The following is a 15,034-nucleotide window of genomic DNA, read 5'->3' as shown; positions in this document are numbered from 1 at the left end:
AGATGCAAATTCACACCTATTTAAACTGAAGGCTGGAGTTTAACATTCAGCCCTTAATTCTTAAAGGACGAGATGGGACAGCGATGGGCAAACCTCCAAAAGGTCATAATTCTAGTTCACTTTCCATGACTGTTGCCAAAGTCAAATGCTTCTCAAAAGTAATTGACCTTCTCAAGTCTGCAGAACTGGAAGAAAAAAAAAAATGTAAAAGAAACAAGCTACCTTGGAAGATTGTTGGCAATTCTTATGTTTAGCTGAGCAGCAGGAAATATCATATGTTCAACCCTTCTTATGTTATTTCAGACCTTCCACTTTCGGTTAAATCTGGAACCAAAGAAATGAAGACTAACAAAAAAGCATGTACATGTACTACCTTCTCTGTGCATACACATTCACATGCACATGGCACTGAAGGAGCAGGCTGGGGCTATTTGAGCACTGGGCTTCGTTCTTTTTTTTAAGGAAAGAACTCCAGACGGGTTTGGATCACACAAAATTATTCTTCTGAAACAGAATTTCATTCCTTTGGTTGGGTCTTTCTTCTGTATTTCTGTTTTCAACTTGGTCAAAGTCACAGGAATGGGTCATTGCAGCATAGAGCCTACATGTCCTTCTGGAGTGCTGTTCTGCCTTGAGACTGACAGACAGACCACCCAGCAAGGAGATGACAAACAAAAGTCACCCCAAGCTTATTTTCTGCTTTCTCATTCACTTCTTTGTTTTCAATGATGTCTGCTGTGTTAGTTTCGCAGCCCTGACGTTGTCAGAGCTCCAGTTTGCAGTGGGGAACCCCACTTTTGCTCCCCAAAGGTCACATTCTGGAAGTAAGATCTTGGTCTCAATGAAGCCAACAGTTAAGGTTTTGAATACAATGGCCCGAGTTGAAAAGGACCTCAAAGTTCATCTACTTGGAACCCCCCTGCTGTGGGCAGGGTTGCCAACCACTAGACCAGGCTGCCCAGGGCCACATCCAGCCTTTAATACCTTCAATAAGAAAAGATTCTAGTCTTAGAAGAGACAGTCTTCAGACTTGTACGCTTTGAGGCAACCCCTCCTGGTTAAAGGTGACTAAACCTAACTAAAATGAAGAACATCATGTTATACTAAGCCTGACATTTCAACCAGAGCAATGCCCAGGAATCCATAGTTACAATGAAATGTTAAAGGATTTGATGTCAGCATCCTACTGTTCTCTCCAATCAGTTAGAATCATTGAACCATGTAGTATCCCAAGTTGGAAGGAACCCACAAGGATCAACTCCTGGCTCCACACAGGACTACCTAAAAATCAAACCATATGTCTGAGAGTGTTGTCCAAACGCTTCTTGAACTCCAGCAGGCTTAGTGCCATGACCACTGCCCTGGGGAGCCTGTTCCGCCCTCTTGGTAAAGAACCTTTTCCTAATATCCAGTCTGAACCTCTCCTGAGGCAGTTTCATGCCATTCCTGTTTTTGCAGTAATAACTGAAAACCCCACAGTGATACGACATTAGAAGCACTCAGACACAACAGGAGGTGAGGACTGAATTAACTCCTCTTTAAAAAAGAATCTGAAAAAACACTGAGCTCTCATTTAAAAGAACCTGGTGGCAGAGTGACAGACACTCCACCATTCGGCTCAGAAAAGCTTCTCAATGACTGAGTGCTTTCACCAAAACAATGCATTTTCTCTCAGTTCTGAAGCTGCTCAGTTTCCATGTGCGTTCATTGGATTTACTCATATCCTCTTATTATTAGATTTCCAAACTCCAATTATCAGATTAATGTTCCCTAAACATATACTTAAAGATCATGATGACCAACTCACCTCTTAATCTTCTTGAGTCAAATGCTTTAGGACTTGTTACAAATCCTATAATCATTCTCATGATTGTTTTTTCTTTCTCTAAATCCTCCCTCACACAACATCCTTCTTAAGCTGTGAATGGACACCAGAACTGTACAAAGTGCCTCAGCAGCAGCTTCTCCATTGTCAACACAAGGATAACACAACCTCCTCAATCCTGTTCAACGTTTCCTTGTTTACACAGCTAATGATGACTCGAAACCTTTGGCCACGGCATCACACTGGCAGTTCACATTCAAACGCTTTATCTGTTCCGACACAGAATCACTCCAGCACAGCTTCCAGGTGAAAGATCTTTCCCCCACCATCCATCCTTTATGCATGACCTGCCTCCCGTCTTTCTATATGTATGACTTCACATTTGGCTTTATTCTGATGCATACTGTTTGCATGTTCTCAGTTTATGAAAACACCCAAATGAGAGTCCTGTTTTGGTCATTGTTTACCACTCCCTGAACTCTGCAACATCTGCAAATTTTATCAGCACTGATTTTATGTTTTCTCGCAGGTTGTTGACAGAAAATATTAACTAGTAAAGAGCCAAGATTGCATTGTGCTGAATAGGAGGGAATGTGGCCAGAGTCACTGTTCAGGCAACAGCTCTGTTTTTCATTGGGGGGAAAACAAATACCTGTGATGTTCATGAATACAAGCTTACACAAGTCAAGACAAATTGACAAGCTGAGATAGGCAAGAACTGCATCTGTCTTTTTGTCTCTTCAGCATTCTACAACCCCAGTTCCCATTTTGGAGCTGCATAACACTGCAGGGACCTAATGTGACCCTGGCCAATGGGAATCCATGGCCAAGCATTTCTTTCTCTTTCTACAATGGGATGGCGTTCGCCATGAACTGTATCACACACAACCAAAGAGCTACGCTGGTGTAATGGCCATTTCCTCGCATGCAGTGTCTCTCTGCAGGCTTCTGAGAGCCATTCTCCCACCCTCACCGAGCCCAGGACTGAGCTGAAGACACCTCCGAGCAGCTGCAGAAGAGGAACTAAAACCCCAGAGAAACCTGTGCACCACCAGCTACTCAGCCACAAAACAAGGTACTTGAACTTGCAGGAGAGGGAGCCTACTTATCTCTCAGTGGTGTCACCAAACACTTTCTCCCAAAGCATCTAATTTACTGCTGGAGGAAATGGCTGATCTCCTCCCGAAACCACCAGTAAAAAGGGAACCTTTTGCAACTGCCTTTGTTTTCCTCTCTGCCAGTACCTCTCAGTCTGTCCTTCCCTTCCAGAACATCTTGTTGCAATGCCCACAACAACTCCATAAAAACGTGTGCCTCATCAAGCTTGCCTTGTCACCAGTGTTTGACAGCTGTCAGAGAAACCCCATAAAAGCTGGGCTGAAGCTCATCGGTGCAAAGGACACCATGTGTGGAACACACTGACAGCTCTCAATAAATAACACTGCTGCTGAACAGCTGGTTGGAGCACTTGGCTTCAGAAGAACGTTGTCCGCATTTCCCATTTACGTGCTCAGGATCTTCTCAGTGATGCACTGAAGATCCTGAGCATAGGAGCAGAAATACATCACTTCTAGAAGATACTGCAGGTTTTTCCTGTTTCAACTGTATCTGAACAGAACTTTTAGACCCCATATCAAGGTTTATGGCCCATTACAGCAGTGCAGTTGTACAATAAGGCACTGACTTCTTGATAGAGATGTTCACCCTGAGGGAGAGGTGATAAGAGATAGTAGGAAGAGCCATCCCCATCTCAGTCCCTTCCTCCTTCTCTCTCAAGAAACACATAGCTCCCATTTCATTTAGCGTTTTCTTAAGTACCAAAGCACAGAAACCATCAGAGTGGATGTTCACTGTCTGGCCATCACAAATGGGATAGAAAACACACAGTTGGTGCAAAAATGCCCATGCTTTTCTGCCCTCTGTGCTTGAGGCAAAGGGAAGAGTTCAGTGCTCACCTTCTACAGCTGGGAGGTATCTTCCTCCTGGCCCACCTTCACTGAGAAGCCCCAGCCCTGCAGACAGCAAGCTGCAGAAGAAACACAGATTGCCTCGCAGGATCATTCCACCTAAGTGAGATGCAGCTGCTGCTTCTTTCTGGCTTGTTCCATGGAGCCTGCAGGTGTTTGGATACGGCCTTTTCCCAGTAAAACTGGTGACATGCTGATGTTTAAAATAAAATAAAATAAACCCCTAGTATTATGGCATATAACTGAAGACCACCCCAGTTTGAGCATTGCTTCTGGTGAGACTCAGAATGTAAACAGTCTGTTTGATTAAAGCATCCCTAACAAGAGGACTTCGGGGAATTCCAATCTTTCCCAGCTCAAAGAAGAGCAGAAGATACGCTGGTACTCCATCCTTCATTAACTCAGAGCTCTCCAAAGGGCAAAAATGAAGCACTCAACTTCCCTCATGGGACAAATTGATGATGGTTACCCTGGAATTCCTGGAGGAAGCTCACCAGTATAAATCAGGTCTATTTTCTCCCTTCTTTTTTTTCTTAATCTGTTCAGAGACAAAGAGGTTGTGCAACGTCTGATAAACTTTGCCCACGTTGCAGTGCAAAATCCTCATTTCTGATTGAGAAGGGGAGGTGGAAAGGCCACACTGGAACTGTCTTACAGATATGGCTATTAATTACATGCCAGAAAATATTTGTGCAGTAAGAAGAACTGCTCTTTCAACAAAAAGCAACAGATAAGGCTGTTGGAAGCCATCACAATTTAAGGTACAGAGATTCTGCCAGCACTGGAGACCTTTTGTAACACATCTAAACTTTCAAGGTTCTTAGAATGAAAAGTGGAAACACAACTTTCACACCTAAAATAGCTGGGAAAACTCCTTCACCCTCACTTCCCAAATGCACTCCTGGGGGCAGGAGCACTGCATGGCTACCACACTTCTGTGCAAGTAAGGAACCACAGCCTGACCACTGCAACCTCCTCACTCACTGAGCCTTTCTTCATCCCATTATTTTCCCTTGCATTCTGAGAAGCTGGAAAGGCTTTTCAGAGGATTCCAGTGTCTCCTGGATGGAAGCAAACAGGTAATTCCCTCACCTCTCATCTGAGACCACCATGATGCACCGTCAGAAGCACAAGCAAGAAGAAGCCTCAAGACAAAGACCTTTTATTTGGCTTTCCCCTGTGCTGGAGGTGTCTCTGGAGCACGTGAAAGCAAGTTCATCCAAGCTTGTCTCCTTGCTTGGGGTTCCCAGCTACTGTGCGGGCATTACATTAAAGCAAACTGACCCCGTAATTTGCCTCCATCATTTTTCTTCTGTTTTCCAAGACAGTGGGAAAAGAAGAGAAGGGCACATAGAGAGGCTGACATCTCATCAATGAAACTCATCCAAGCAGATGTAGAGCAGGAAACATCCAGTAACCCTGCTGGCACCAGGCCACCGCTTGGACCTGAGTGCACGGTTGATTTTCATTAACTAACTTGTCTTCCTGTGAACTTCCTCCGAGGGTGTTTGTTTATAAACAGAGGAGGGGATATTATTGCTGGAGATGGAACAGTATGGGAAGGGGTGAAGAAGCTTAGAGCCACAAAACTGGACAGCAGAGCTGAGAAGTGTTTGTTGCTGGAAGCACAAAGGGCTCACTGTAAAAGCGGTATATGGCCTAGTTTTACAGCCTAAAGGGAATAGGTTAGGTGTATGTAGAAAATGCTCCAAGAAGTAAAAACAACCCCACATTGTACAAACATTTCCCACTGCATCATCATAACCATTACACAAAGCAGCGGTGCTTGGAGGCTGTTCTCCATGACATCCACTTCTCAGCTTGTTTGTTTTCCCCACTGCACGCGCTGTATCGGCCCCACACTCAGCATGACTGCCAGCCTGCAGCAGCCCCCTGATTTCCTCTCCAAAGGAGTAACTCTGGGTTTGCATTGGTGTGCTCAACAGCAGAATCTGGCTTGTACTACTTACCCTTCCCTCTGCCAAGTACATGTTTCAAAACCGTGTGCGTAATGCATTTAGTTAACATTTGCTTTTTCTCCTGGTACTGCATTTCTCCCTGAACATCTCCATTCATGAGCTACAGCACAGGAGGCTTCCAATTCTCGTCTAGTTTGTGCTGAAAATAATTCCTATTAAATTATCACTGGTGGAAGGTGCTGTTTTGAGCTCAGAGAAGCTGCTCAGTTTATCCACAAGGCAGAAGCAAAGAAAGACAGTAGTAGTGCAGGCTCCAGATTCCAACCTTAGCACCACAGCCTTTACCAGCACAGACGCTGATGAATTAAGAGCAAAACACAATTTGAGTGGTTCACATGAGGCACAGCCTTCCTGCTGCCATTTCCAACAGAAGCACTGGCTGTTAAGACACGAGGGTGTGCATTGGCTGCTGGCCCTTCCCCAAAACAGGCTACAGTTACTGGGGCACTTATACACTGTGTTCAATGATCTGTCTGCAACCACGTCTGCACCAGATGAAACTGTAATCTGTTAGATTACAGTTGCAATACAGATACAGATGCAATCTGTAACTGTAAACCAGATGTAAATTAGCTGGTTTTGCCGTTAATTAATACCCTTGGCTAGAAAGAACCTACATTCAAAATGAAGTAACACTGGTAACAGCGAAGGCCCATCCTTTCCACTTCTTCCCCTCACTGTCTTAAATAAAACAAACAAAACAACAGTGATAGGATCTCTTTCCTCAATCCAATGGATGATCTTTGTGAATACGCTTCCAACACTAACAGCAGAGAATAGACAAGAGAAGGAAGAAGCCTGCATCTGATGCTCCGTGTTGGGAGCAGACCTGCTCTTCTCCCAGCTCCATGATAATAGAAGACTCTGGGGAATCAGAAGAAGGAGGGGAAGATCGGTCAGACAAGAGATCCATACGGGAAAGTGATTTAAAGCAAATAAACAATAAGCTCCATAAGGAAAAGGAGAAAAATCACAGCAGAGAGCCTTAAGTATCACTTAGAAAGAAGACTCAAGGAAAGCCTAACAGACCCTGGGAGCTAATCAGCAAAGAACAGCCTGCTTTTCTTCTCCAATGCTGCAATTCTTTTGTTTTCTTGAGCTGGTGTCATATCTCTCAGATTCTGCCTCGCCAGGCCAGTTCCAGATGCGTCTCAGTTTCACCTCACCCTCACTCTCTCTTTGTGAGGACAACTGCTCGCTGCTTGTTTGTGCACCACTAGGATAGATATTAAACAGAACCATGCCAATAATTCCCAGAAAATATGCATGAGCATCTGCCTGCCCAAGCACACAAACAACAAAACCTTCTTACCCTGTGTTCCCAAACCACTCCAACACTGTGTGGCTGAACACGGCAGCCACCAACATAGGAGCAACCCTTGGTCTGCAAGGAAGGGACACCAACCTCATATGGGGACAGAAAAGGACAACCGCAGCGAGCATGAGGCTTTCCATGACATGAGTTTGATAGGGAGGAAGAAAACAGCAGTTGTGCAGAGCAGGAAAAAGGGAAAGATGGAAGAATCAAGGACATCAGATAGTGGAGAAAGAACTGAGACTGTGATGGTGATAAGATAGGGTGGAGGGATTGGACAGGAAAGTTACACACGTCACCCAGCAAAAGAGAAAATCAGACAGCGTGTTTTGAATAAGTGCTCGTTTTAACACTGAAGAAAAGGGAGAAAGGTTGACAGAGACGGAGGCCAAAGTGGGATTTGGAGTATAGCAAAAACAACTAGAATAAACATGTCCCCTTCCCCTGGCCAATTTCTCTGACGTTAGAGCTTTGCAATTTTTCTTCTCTTGTATCCAAAGCAAGAAACGACAGCAAAATAAAGGATGATAATGCGAGGACCAGGAAAGGGTCTGGGATGTAGAGGAGGGATGCAAAAGACTCTGAAATCAGAGCCTAAGCCAGAGTCAGCCAAGGTCAACGGTATTTTTCATGATTTTGGATAGGTTTAGGATCAAATCCATGCTGCGTGCGTAAGTCTAGCAACATGAATACATCTCCATCCTCACTACGAGATAAGCTGACTTCTATTTAAGCTTGTTCACAATTTTAGCTATGATACACACTGCAGCTTCACTTGGTGCAGCAACCTTACGGACACCGAGCAGTTCCCAACTAAGCAAATTGCTCAGATGGCAATGAAGAACGATAGCAGAAACACTCTGCAATAAGATGCTCACTTATTCTCTTCCTAATCCCTTCTTAGCTGCCTTCTAGAGTTGTGCTCTGCTCACGTTCCGAGTAAGAGCTCTTTGGTTTTATGGATGGCTGTGGGGAGAGTAAACTATATAAAAGGCACTACCATCAAATCAAAGCAGTTTACAAGATCTGCCACTTGTGTCAGGATACATAGGGAAATAAACAAGCTGCTTTTCCTTGATCATTGGAGTTTAAATGCTCTATTGATCTGGGGGAAAAAATCAAAGGTGCTTTGGAAATGGTGTGTGTGTGCATGCGTGCTCACACCAGAGAAAATAAAGAGGTTAGGGACAGGCAGAAATTAGCAGATCAGGCAAGGATTTCTCCTCCACAGAAAGCTGAAATAAAACTAAGATTCCCAATCAGATGCCAGCAACCATAAGGTAGGGAAACACTCAAAAAGCACCGTAAGATCAGAAGAAAGAAACACCTTAATTATTAGAAGTCTCATTTTAAGGCAAAAAAACAAAGAAAAGGGCAATGTACCCAAGTGCCCTGTGTCTACAACACAGTTAATGAATGCCCAGAATAAGGGAATGGAAAAGCCTAGCACCCTTTCTGTATTTGAAATAGAAGGATTAATATATAATGGAAGATTAATACATAATGTATAATGGTTAAATGAAGGGAAAGATGATATTAGACTGGCTGATACAGCTTAGAGAAAAACGCAGAGGGTTTTGATCAAACAGGACTTTACTGATCCACGCTCAGAATAATGGGGGAAGAAGCAAAAATGCAATGAAGTGAATGTGTACGCTCTTCCTATGACGGGATATAGGAACTGCTGTACAGACGATGATCAGAGAAGGGTGGGAAATGGTTGATAAAATATTTTTCTCAGGAAAATGGGAATTTAATCAAAACAGCCCATCTGTGGGAAAGGATCAGCCCTGGCAGATATTCCAAAGTAAAATTTCAAGAGAAGTTTCATAACTATCAAAGCACCTGATTCGGTTGTAACTTTCCAAGAATAAGAAAGCTGGTATCTTACACCAGAAGATGTTTTTCTTTCTCATAGTTGACATAGTTAACACTTATCAAATCAATGCTTTGGATTTCTGGCTCCTTAAGATGCTGTCAGTCTGTCCGTCTCTATTCCTGCCTTACATTATAGCGGTGTCTCCAGGTCTTTGCTAAAAGATCTTTGGTTTACAGTAGAGCGCTGGGAAATTTTCTGTGCCCTGTGCTATATCAGAACCAACAAAGTGGATATTCTGTGAATGTTTGAACTAATTATCTACTGTTATATCCCCGACGCGGCAGGGGACTAAATTTGGCAACCCAGGAGGTCCTTTCTCTGCTTGTGCTCCTGTAATTTCTTTCAGAGAAAAGAAAAGAGGAGCTGAAAAACAACAGCTAAAAATCAGAAGCAAAACTATTATATAGGAACATCTCAGCTGACCCCTCCCGGAAAGCTTTATTTTATTATTTTTTTTCCCCCAACACATCTTTTTGAAAATAGATGCTGTATTTTAGCTTTGCGTTCTTGCTTAGGCTGACCTGAGCCTCAGAAATCCAAGGTGAATTCACCCAGTTAACCCCCTGGTCTGACAGCACCGAGCTCTGAGAGCACCCTGGTCCAGGGGTCCTCATGCCTTCAGGTTGCCCAGGCACAAATCCTTCCTGCAACAGAGCTGAAAGGTTTTGGGGTGAGACAAAATACACAAGATAGGCCTCTTTACACCTGCTCCAGAACTCAGCAAGACCTTGAGGATGTGAGATTTATGCACATCCCAGAATTAAATCAGGACCAAGTGAAGCTCAGTGTGGTCAGCTCAGCCTGGGACACAGCTCACATATACCTGATGTGTATTATTAATTCAGTATCAGACTCCACAACTCCAGAAGTGGACCAAATGAAACCAAATCCCAAACTGATATTCTAAAACCCTGTGGAGGGAGCAGATCTATGCAGTGTCAAGTACACACCTTTATCACTGCCCAATGATTGGTCTCCAACATAGATGTTTCTCATGCAAGAGCTGTGGCTTTAAGTGAGCTGCTCCGTGCTGATTTTGGCATTTCTTTGCCTTTGGATTCTGCTGCAGTTTTATGTTCACCAAGGATCGAAGTTGGGAAAACATAGGCACTCCCTTACATAGGAAGCTTTATTAAGTTGGGATCATGCTCTCTGTTGGCAGGCAGAGGGACAGAGAGACAGAGGAGAATGAAACTGGGAAGGGAAAAAAAAACCAACAACAAAACCAAAACACAAATAACTTTCACTCTTCAGAGCAGGAACGCCTTCCTACTCCAGCTCCTGCTGCCAATCATTCATCCCGCTCCTCTAAGCTCCCAGACAGCAAAGAGTCAACATCCCCTTCCTACAAAAACATGAGCTCCTGCTCCTGAGCCATACACCAGAAAACACCCTCACAGGGACTCAGGAGGATCCTATTTCTCAGGATGGGGTTGCATTTCCACAGTAGAACTGAAATATCTTTGATTACAACAGAAGCAAGGTCAACGGTGCTTTTGAAGCATTCTACTTTGCATGGCACGCGTGTTATCTAACTTGATTACAGCCCGGACCTTAACTCCTTCATTGACAGCTGGAGATGTATTCAAAGGCTACAGGAGAAAGCACGCAAACTTGAGTGATGAATGCCATGTGCCCATGCGTGCATCTGTGAGAGGGATGCACTGTGCCAGTAGGTGCACACTTACAAGGAGTGTCCATCCAAGAACAGTGTAGCCCAGGGACTGACCCAAGCATGCATGAGCCAGAGCTGCACCGCGGGAGCCACACGAATGAGGCACAGCCCAGCTCCCAAAACACTGCTGAGGTTTTGCGTAACACGGATCAATGGGTCAGACTTCCAGTTTCCCAACTGCTTTCTCTGACAAATGCCAGAACAGATATGAGTGAAGTCAAACAGGGCAGCAATAACATCACTGCCAACCAGCGTGAAAATTGGCAGAGCCTGGCACCGAGGGCTGCCTATCATCAGAGACAGGGCACAGCCCGGCGCAATGACGAACCCACTTAACAGCGCTGTAAAATTAGCCATTTATGAAAACAAATTGAATACTGCAGCAGAGGGTGACGTAAGGAGAGCTGGCTCCAGACAGAAACAGAAACTCCTGTAGCAGGATTAGCAGAGGAGCTCCTTTGTATCAGGGCTCAGGCAGAGAAGCTGATAACAACTCGAGTCCTACATGAAATTTTTAACAGACAGGCTTCCCCTATAGGCTCATATGTGGGTGTGTGGCTCCTATATGACTCGCAGTGACCGGAGGAATCACAGAAGAGCTGTCAGCACAGGCAGAGGACAGGGGCAGAAAACAGATGAAGATAGACAGGCAGGACTCTGTGAATGAGGTTCTCTCCAGCCAGCCCTGCCCTCCCCTTCAGATCCGTGCAAACAATTTCCCACTTTCAAGCTCCAACAAAAGTTGGGGAGAAACTCACTGTCCGCAAAGCAGAGCCATTCCCTGCCCACCCAACACCCAGAAGGGCTCTGGCTTTCAACGAGGTCCTACAGATGTAACATCAGCAGCAGAACAGGGCTCCGGAGTCTGTCACATCCCAAAACAGTGAAAATGAGAAAGCCAAACGTTTTGGCAGCCAGAACCCTTGATTTCCTCACGGAGGGAAGCGTAATCTCTCCCTAAGCTTGCTGCAGGTCTGGGAGGCTGTGGTGTGTGGAGGATACTCCGAGTGAGTTCCTCTTGGACCTCATCCAGGTGTTTACACACAGAGCCAAACCTGGCTCCTCTTCAAGAGCGTGTGATGGGGGGGAAGGGGGAGTTTAAACATGAAAATAAAAATCACAAAGTCCTCCCGAGCAGAGCTGAGAACTCAACAGGGCTAAACTGGGCCATTTCTTTGCATTTTTTCACCGCGGAATGTTATTTCCATGCATAAAATGGGTCAAGTGTTTCATACAGGCAACAACCCAACCTCCCCCAGCCAATCAAAGTATTTTACTACAAATGATCTTAGTGTGTGTTTGTCCAGGTCCTCTATGGTATGAATTACAGATACTCGCACCAAAGGCAGACGTGGGGTCTTAGATGCCGGATTAAACACAAACAAAAACACAAACCATATTCTGAGATCTGTGTAAACCCTAATTCTGCCTCCGCTAAGCTGAAAGGGAAGCGCTTTGAGCCCGGGGGTTTAAGTTAAGATTGGGAAACAGAAGAGTGGAGCACGAGAAAGCCTCCTCCTATGGAATTACTCATCCGACCGTCCCACTGAAAGCAAAGGGGACCATCCCATGCCCGGCACCTCCTGCCCACCCCAGCAGCCACACACGCTGCGTCCCCCTCCCCACCGCGAGCAGAGCAGCTGCTGGGACTGGGGAAAGTTAAGGAAACGCGCTGCTGAGTTCATCGTAGTTTTTGTTTTCCTTCGGACAAAGCAACTTCACCAACAGGCGACAGCGGTGCGGGTCAGGGACGGGGCAGCGGGGACGGAGTAGACGGCAGCGGACGGCGGCAGGGACGGGCGAGAGGGGCGGGCGGCGGTGCCAGCAGCGCAAGCATCCGCCTGCTCTAGGAAGTGCCTCCAGTTAAAGGGAAAGGGGAAATCCTTCCCTGTCTCTTTAAGGCATCCTAGGACATGGAAACTTTGTGCTTTCAGGGAATCTCCTTGCCAAAAGAGCTGTAAAACATGTCTTTCACCCACCCCCCCTCTCTTCCCCCCCCCCTCCTTGCCCCCCCTCCCGGCCCGTTTCTCTTTCTGACTTGCTTCCTTTTTTTTAAGGGCATTTCCATTTTCTATGACTTCCTCCGGAGCAAAGATGGATGTGGCGACATTTATAAGGGTTTGTAACCCTCCAAAAAGTATCCGATTTCACGACAACTTTGCTGCACTTTATCACTAAAGCGGCGAGAGGGAGGGAGATGGTCGGGGGGGGGAAGGGGGGAGTGGACGGTAGCGAGCGAGGGGGGAAAGGACCCAAATCCGCGATGGGCTCGTAAAATTTAAGCAAGAAAAGTGCAATATTCCTCATTATTGTTCGGTTCAGACAGCTCAGCCTGGTAGCTGCTTTCAGTACTAAATGGTTTTATAGGGCTATTTGACCTTACAATCATTTGTGTTACACTTGCCGTTTCTAAGGGGAGACGAAAATACTTGACATCCTCTAGCTGCAGCGCGAGTCCCAGCCCCAGCTGAGTGCCGAGGGGTTGGGAACTTTATAAACTCATTTGATTCATTTGAGGTTTCACAATAGCCAAAAGTTTCTTTATAGCTTTTTGGAAACCACATGCTAACATAGCATCTAAAAAGGTAACAGTGAAAGTACGCTAAAGAGCTCATAAAACTAAGGGAATCGTACAGGGACCTTACACATGCATTTCTCTGCAGCCACACACTAGACATACATTTCTTTCCATACATACACAAGCGAGCTACTTTTAAATGCTCTACTTACAGTTTTCTGACCTGCAAATGAGTTAAAAACCCACCGTAAGAGCTCTCCCTCCTGTCTGCATCTCAATCCATACACACAGAAATACAGAAACTAGCCCGGATACTGCCATTTCCCTATGTAAAAGTTTACATAACTTTTCCTGCCAGCATATACTTTCAGAGAGTTTGCTGAGCTCCAGTATTCCACAGAATGTATGCCTAATAAACACACCCGTGCATGTTTACACATGCACTCACATACGTCCGTATGTTGCAAGGCACACACGCACATTTAAATGTACACACACGTATCCTATACACACGCACGCCTACAGCTGGCTGTTCTGCCGGCTCCCGAAACGTAAAAGGGATGCTGCAGCCACGGGCACGGCGAGCGACCTACCTGCAATGACAGCCGGAGATCTCTGTCCTCCTTCAGCTTTCAGCCACACTTGCAAAGTGAAGGCATCTCGGGGCAGCTCAATATCTGCCTTCAGCCGCAGCTGATCACCTTGTCCACTGAAATAGAGCGCCCTGCTCGGGGTAAGGGACTCCTCGCCGTCCTCTACCTCCCGCTGTTGCCTCCTGCGGGGGACATGCCCAGGCTCCAGCCCAGCAGTGGAGCGCCTTCCTCGGGCTAACCTGGTGGCACAGGTGCCCGGGGCAGTGTAGAGGCGCTGGCGGCTGTGCCTGGTGTCCCTTCTCGCCCTGCGGGAGCGCTCGTCCATCCCACATTCGGGTCCACTGGCTAGGGCTGTACAGAGAAGCGCAAGAGGCAGCAGCAAACTCCAGAGCTGCATTTCCAATCTTCCCCCCCCTTCTCCCCTGCAAATCCTCCCGATCTGCCAGCTTTGGGCTCCTCCTTGCCTTGACTTTCTTCTCTTGTTCACCCTTCTTGGTATTTGCTCTTTTTATAACCCTTCTCAGTTGCTTTTTCTTTTCTTTTTTTCTTTTTCTTTTCTTTCTTTTTCCTGCTTATAGATTTTTTTGTGTGTGTGTTTTTTTTTTCCCCCTTAAAACAAATAAAAAATAAAATAAATCAAAACTGCTTCTTGGTTGAAATGTATTTCTCTGTTCTTCCTCCTCTATCTGTCTTCTTCTCCTCTATTCCTCCACAGCTGGAATTCCTCTCTCTTCTTTTCTCTGCTGGATTTTCTTCCCTTTATTTTTTTTTTTTCTTCTTAAAAAAAACACACACACTCACACACACACACACACAAAACAAAACAAAACAAAAACCCAAAACAACCCCCCAAAGCTTTCTCCAAGACTCAGACCCACTGATTTCCCTCCCCCCAAAAGATGCTCTAATCTATTTATTTTTTTGGCCTCCTTTATAACATAAGCCACAACCCCCTCCTTCCCCCCAACCTCCCCCCCTCCCTTCTTCTCCACAAAATGAAAGAAAAGAGAAAAAGCCCCTCAGAAGATGAGTAAACAAGAATATGCTAATCTACTCTAGGGTGCTCCACCTTCCCAATTGAATGATTCCCATTAAAACTGCAGGGATCATGACTAATCAATCAGCTTGAAGAAGCAGATAGCTCCAGAGGTTCAAACAATTTTGCTGTTTTTCTTTCTTTCCCCCCCCCCCCTCCCCTTCTCTTCTCCTCTTCCTCTTCCCCCCTATCACTTTCTCCTCTCCTATTTATTGTTGTTCAGTTTTTGTTGTTTTTCAAGGAGACA

The 15,034-nt window shown here is 45.5% G+C and overlaps 1 protein-coding gene across 2 annotated transcripts in view; it reads right to left on the bottom strand.

Moving 5' to 3' along the window:
• Positions 1-14,658, bottom strand: part of PAPPA (pappalysin 1) — a 161,981-nt gene extending 147,323 nt beyond the window's left edge. For both annotated transcript variants that reach the window (XM_015878745.2, XM_015878746.2), the window contains exon 1: positions 13,752-14,658. In XM_015878745.2, coding sequence (XP_015734231.1) covers positions 13,752-14,148 — 397 coding nt within the window. In that variant the 5' untranslated portion in view covers positions 14,149-14,658. The remainder of the gene's footprint in view (positions 1-13,751) is intronic.
• Positions 14,659-15,034: the final 376 nt, after the last annotated feature.

The sequence above is a fragment of the Coturnix japonica genome, chromosome 17 (assembly GCF_001577835.2).
Source record: "Coturnix japonica isolate 7356 chromosome 17, Coturnix japonica 2.1, whole genome shotgun sequence".
Classification (NCBI taxonomy): domain Eukaryota; kingdom Metazoa; phylum Chordata; class Aves; order Galliformes; family Phasianidae; genus Coturnix; species Coturnix japonica.
The sequence above is the reverse complement of the archived record's forward strand: the minus strand, read 5'-3'. Positions and strand labels throughout refer to the sequence as shown.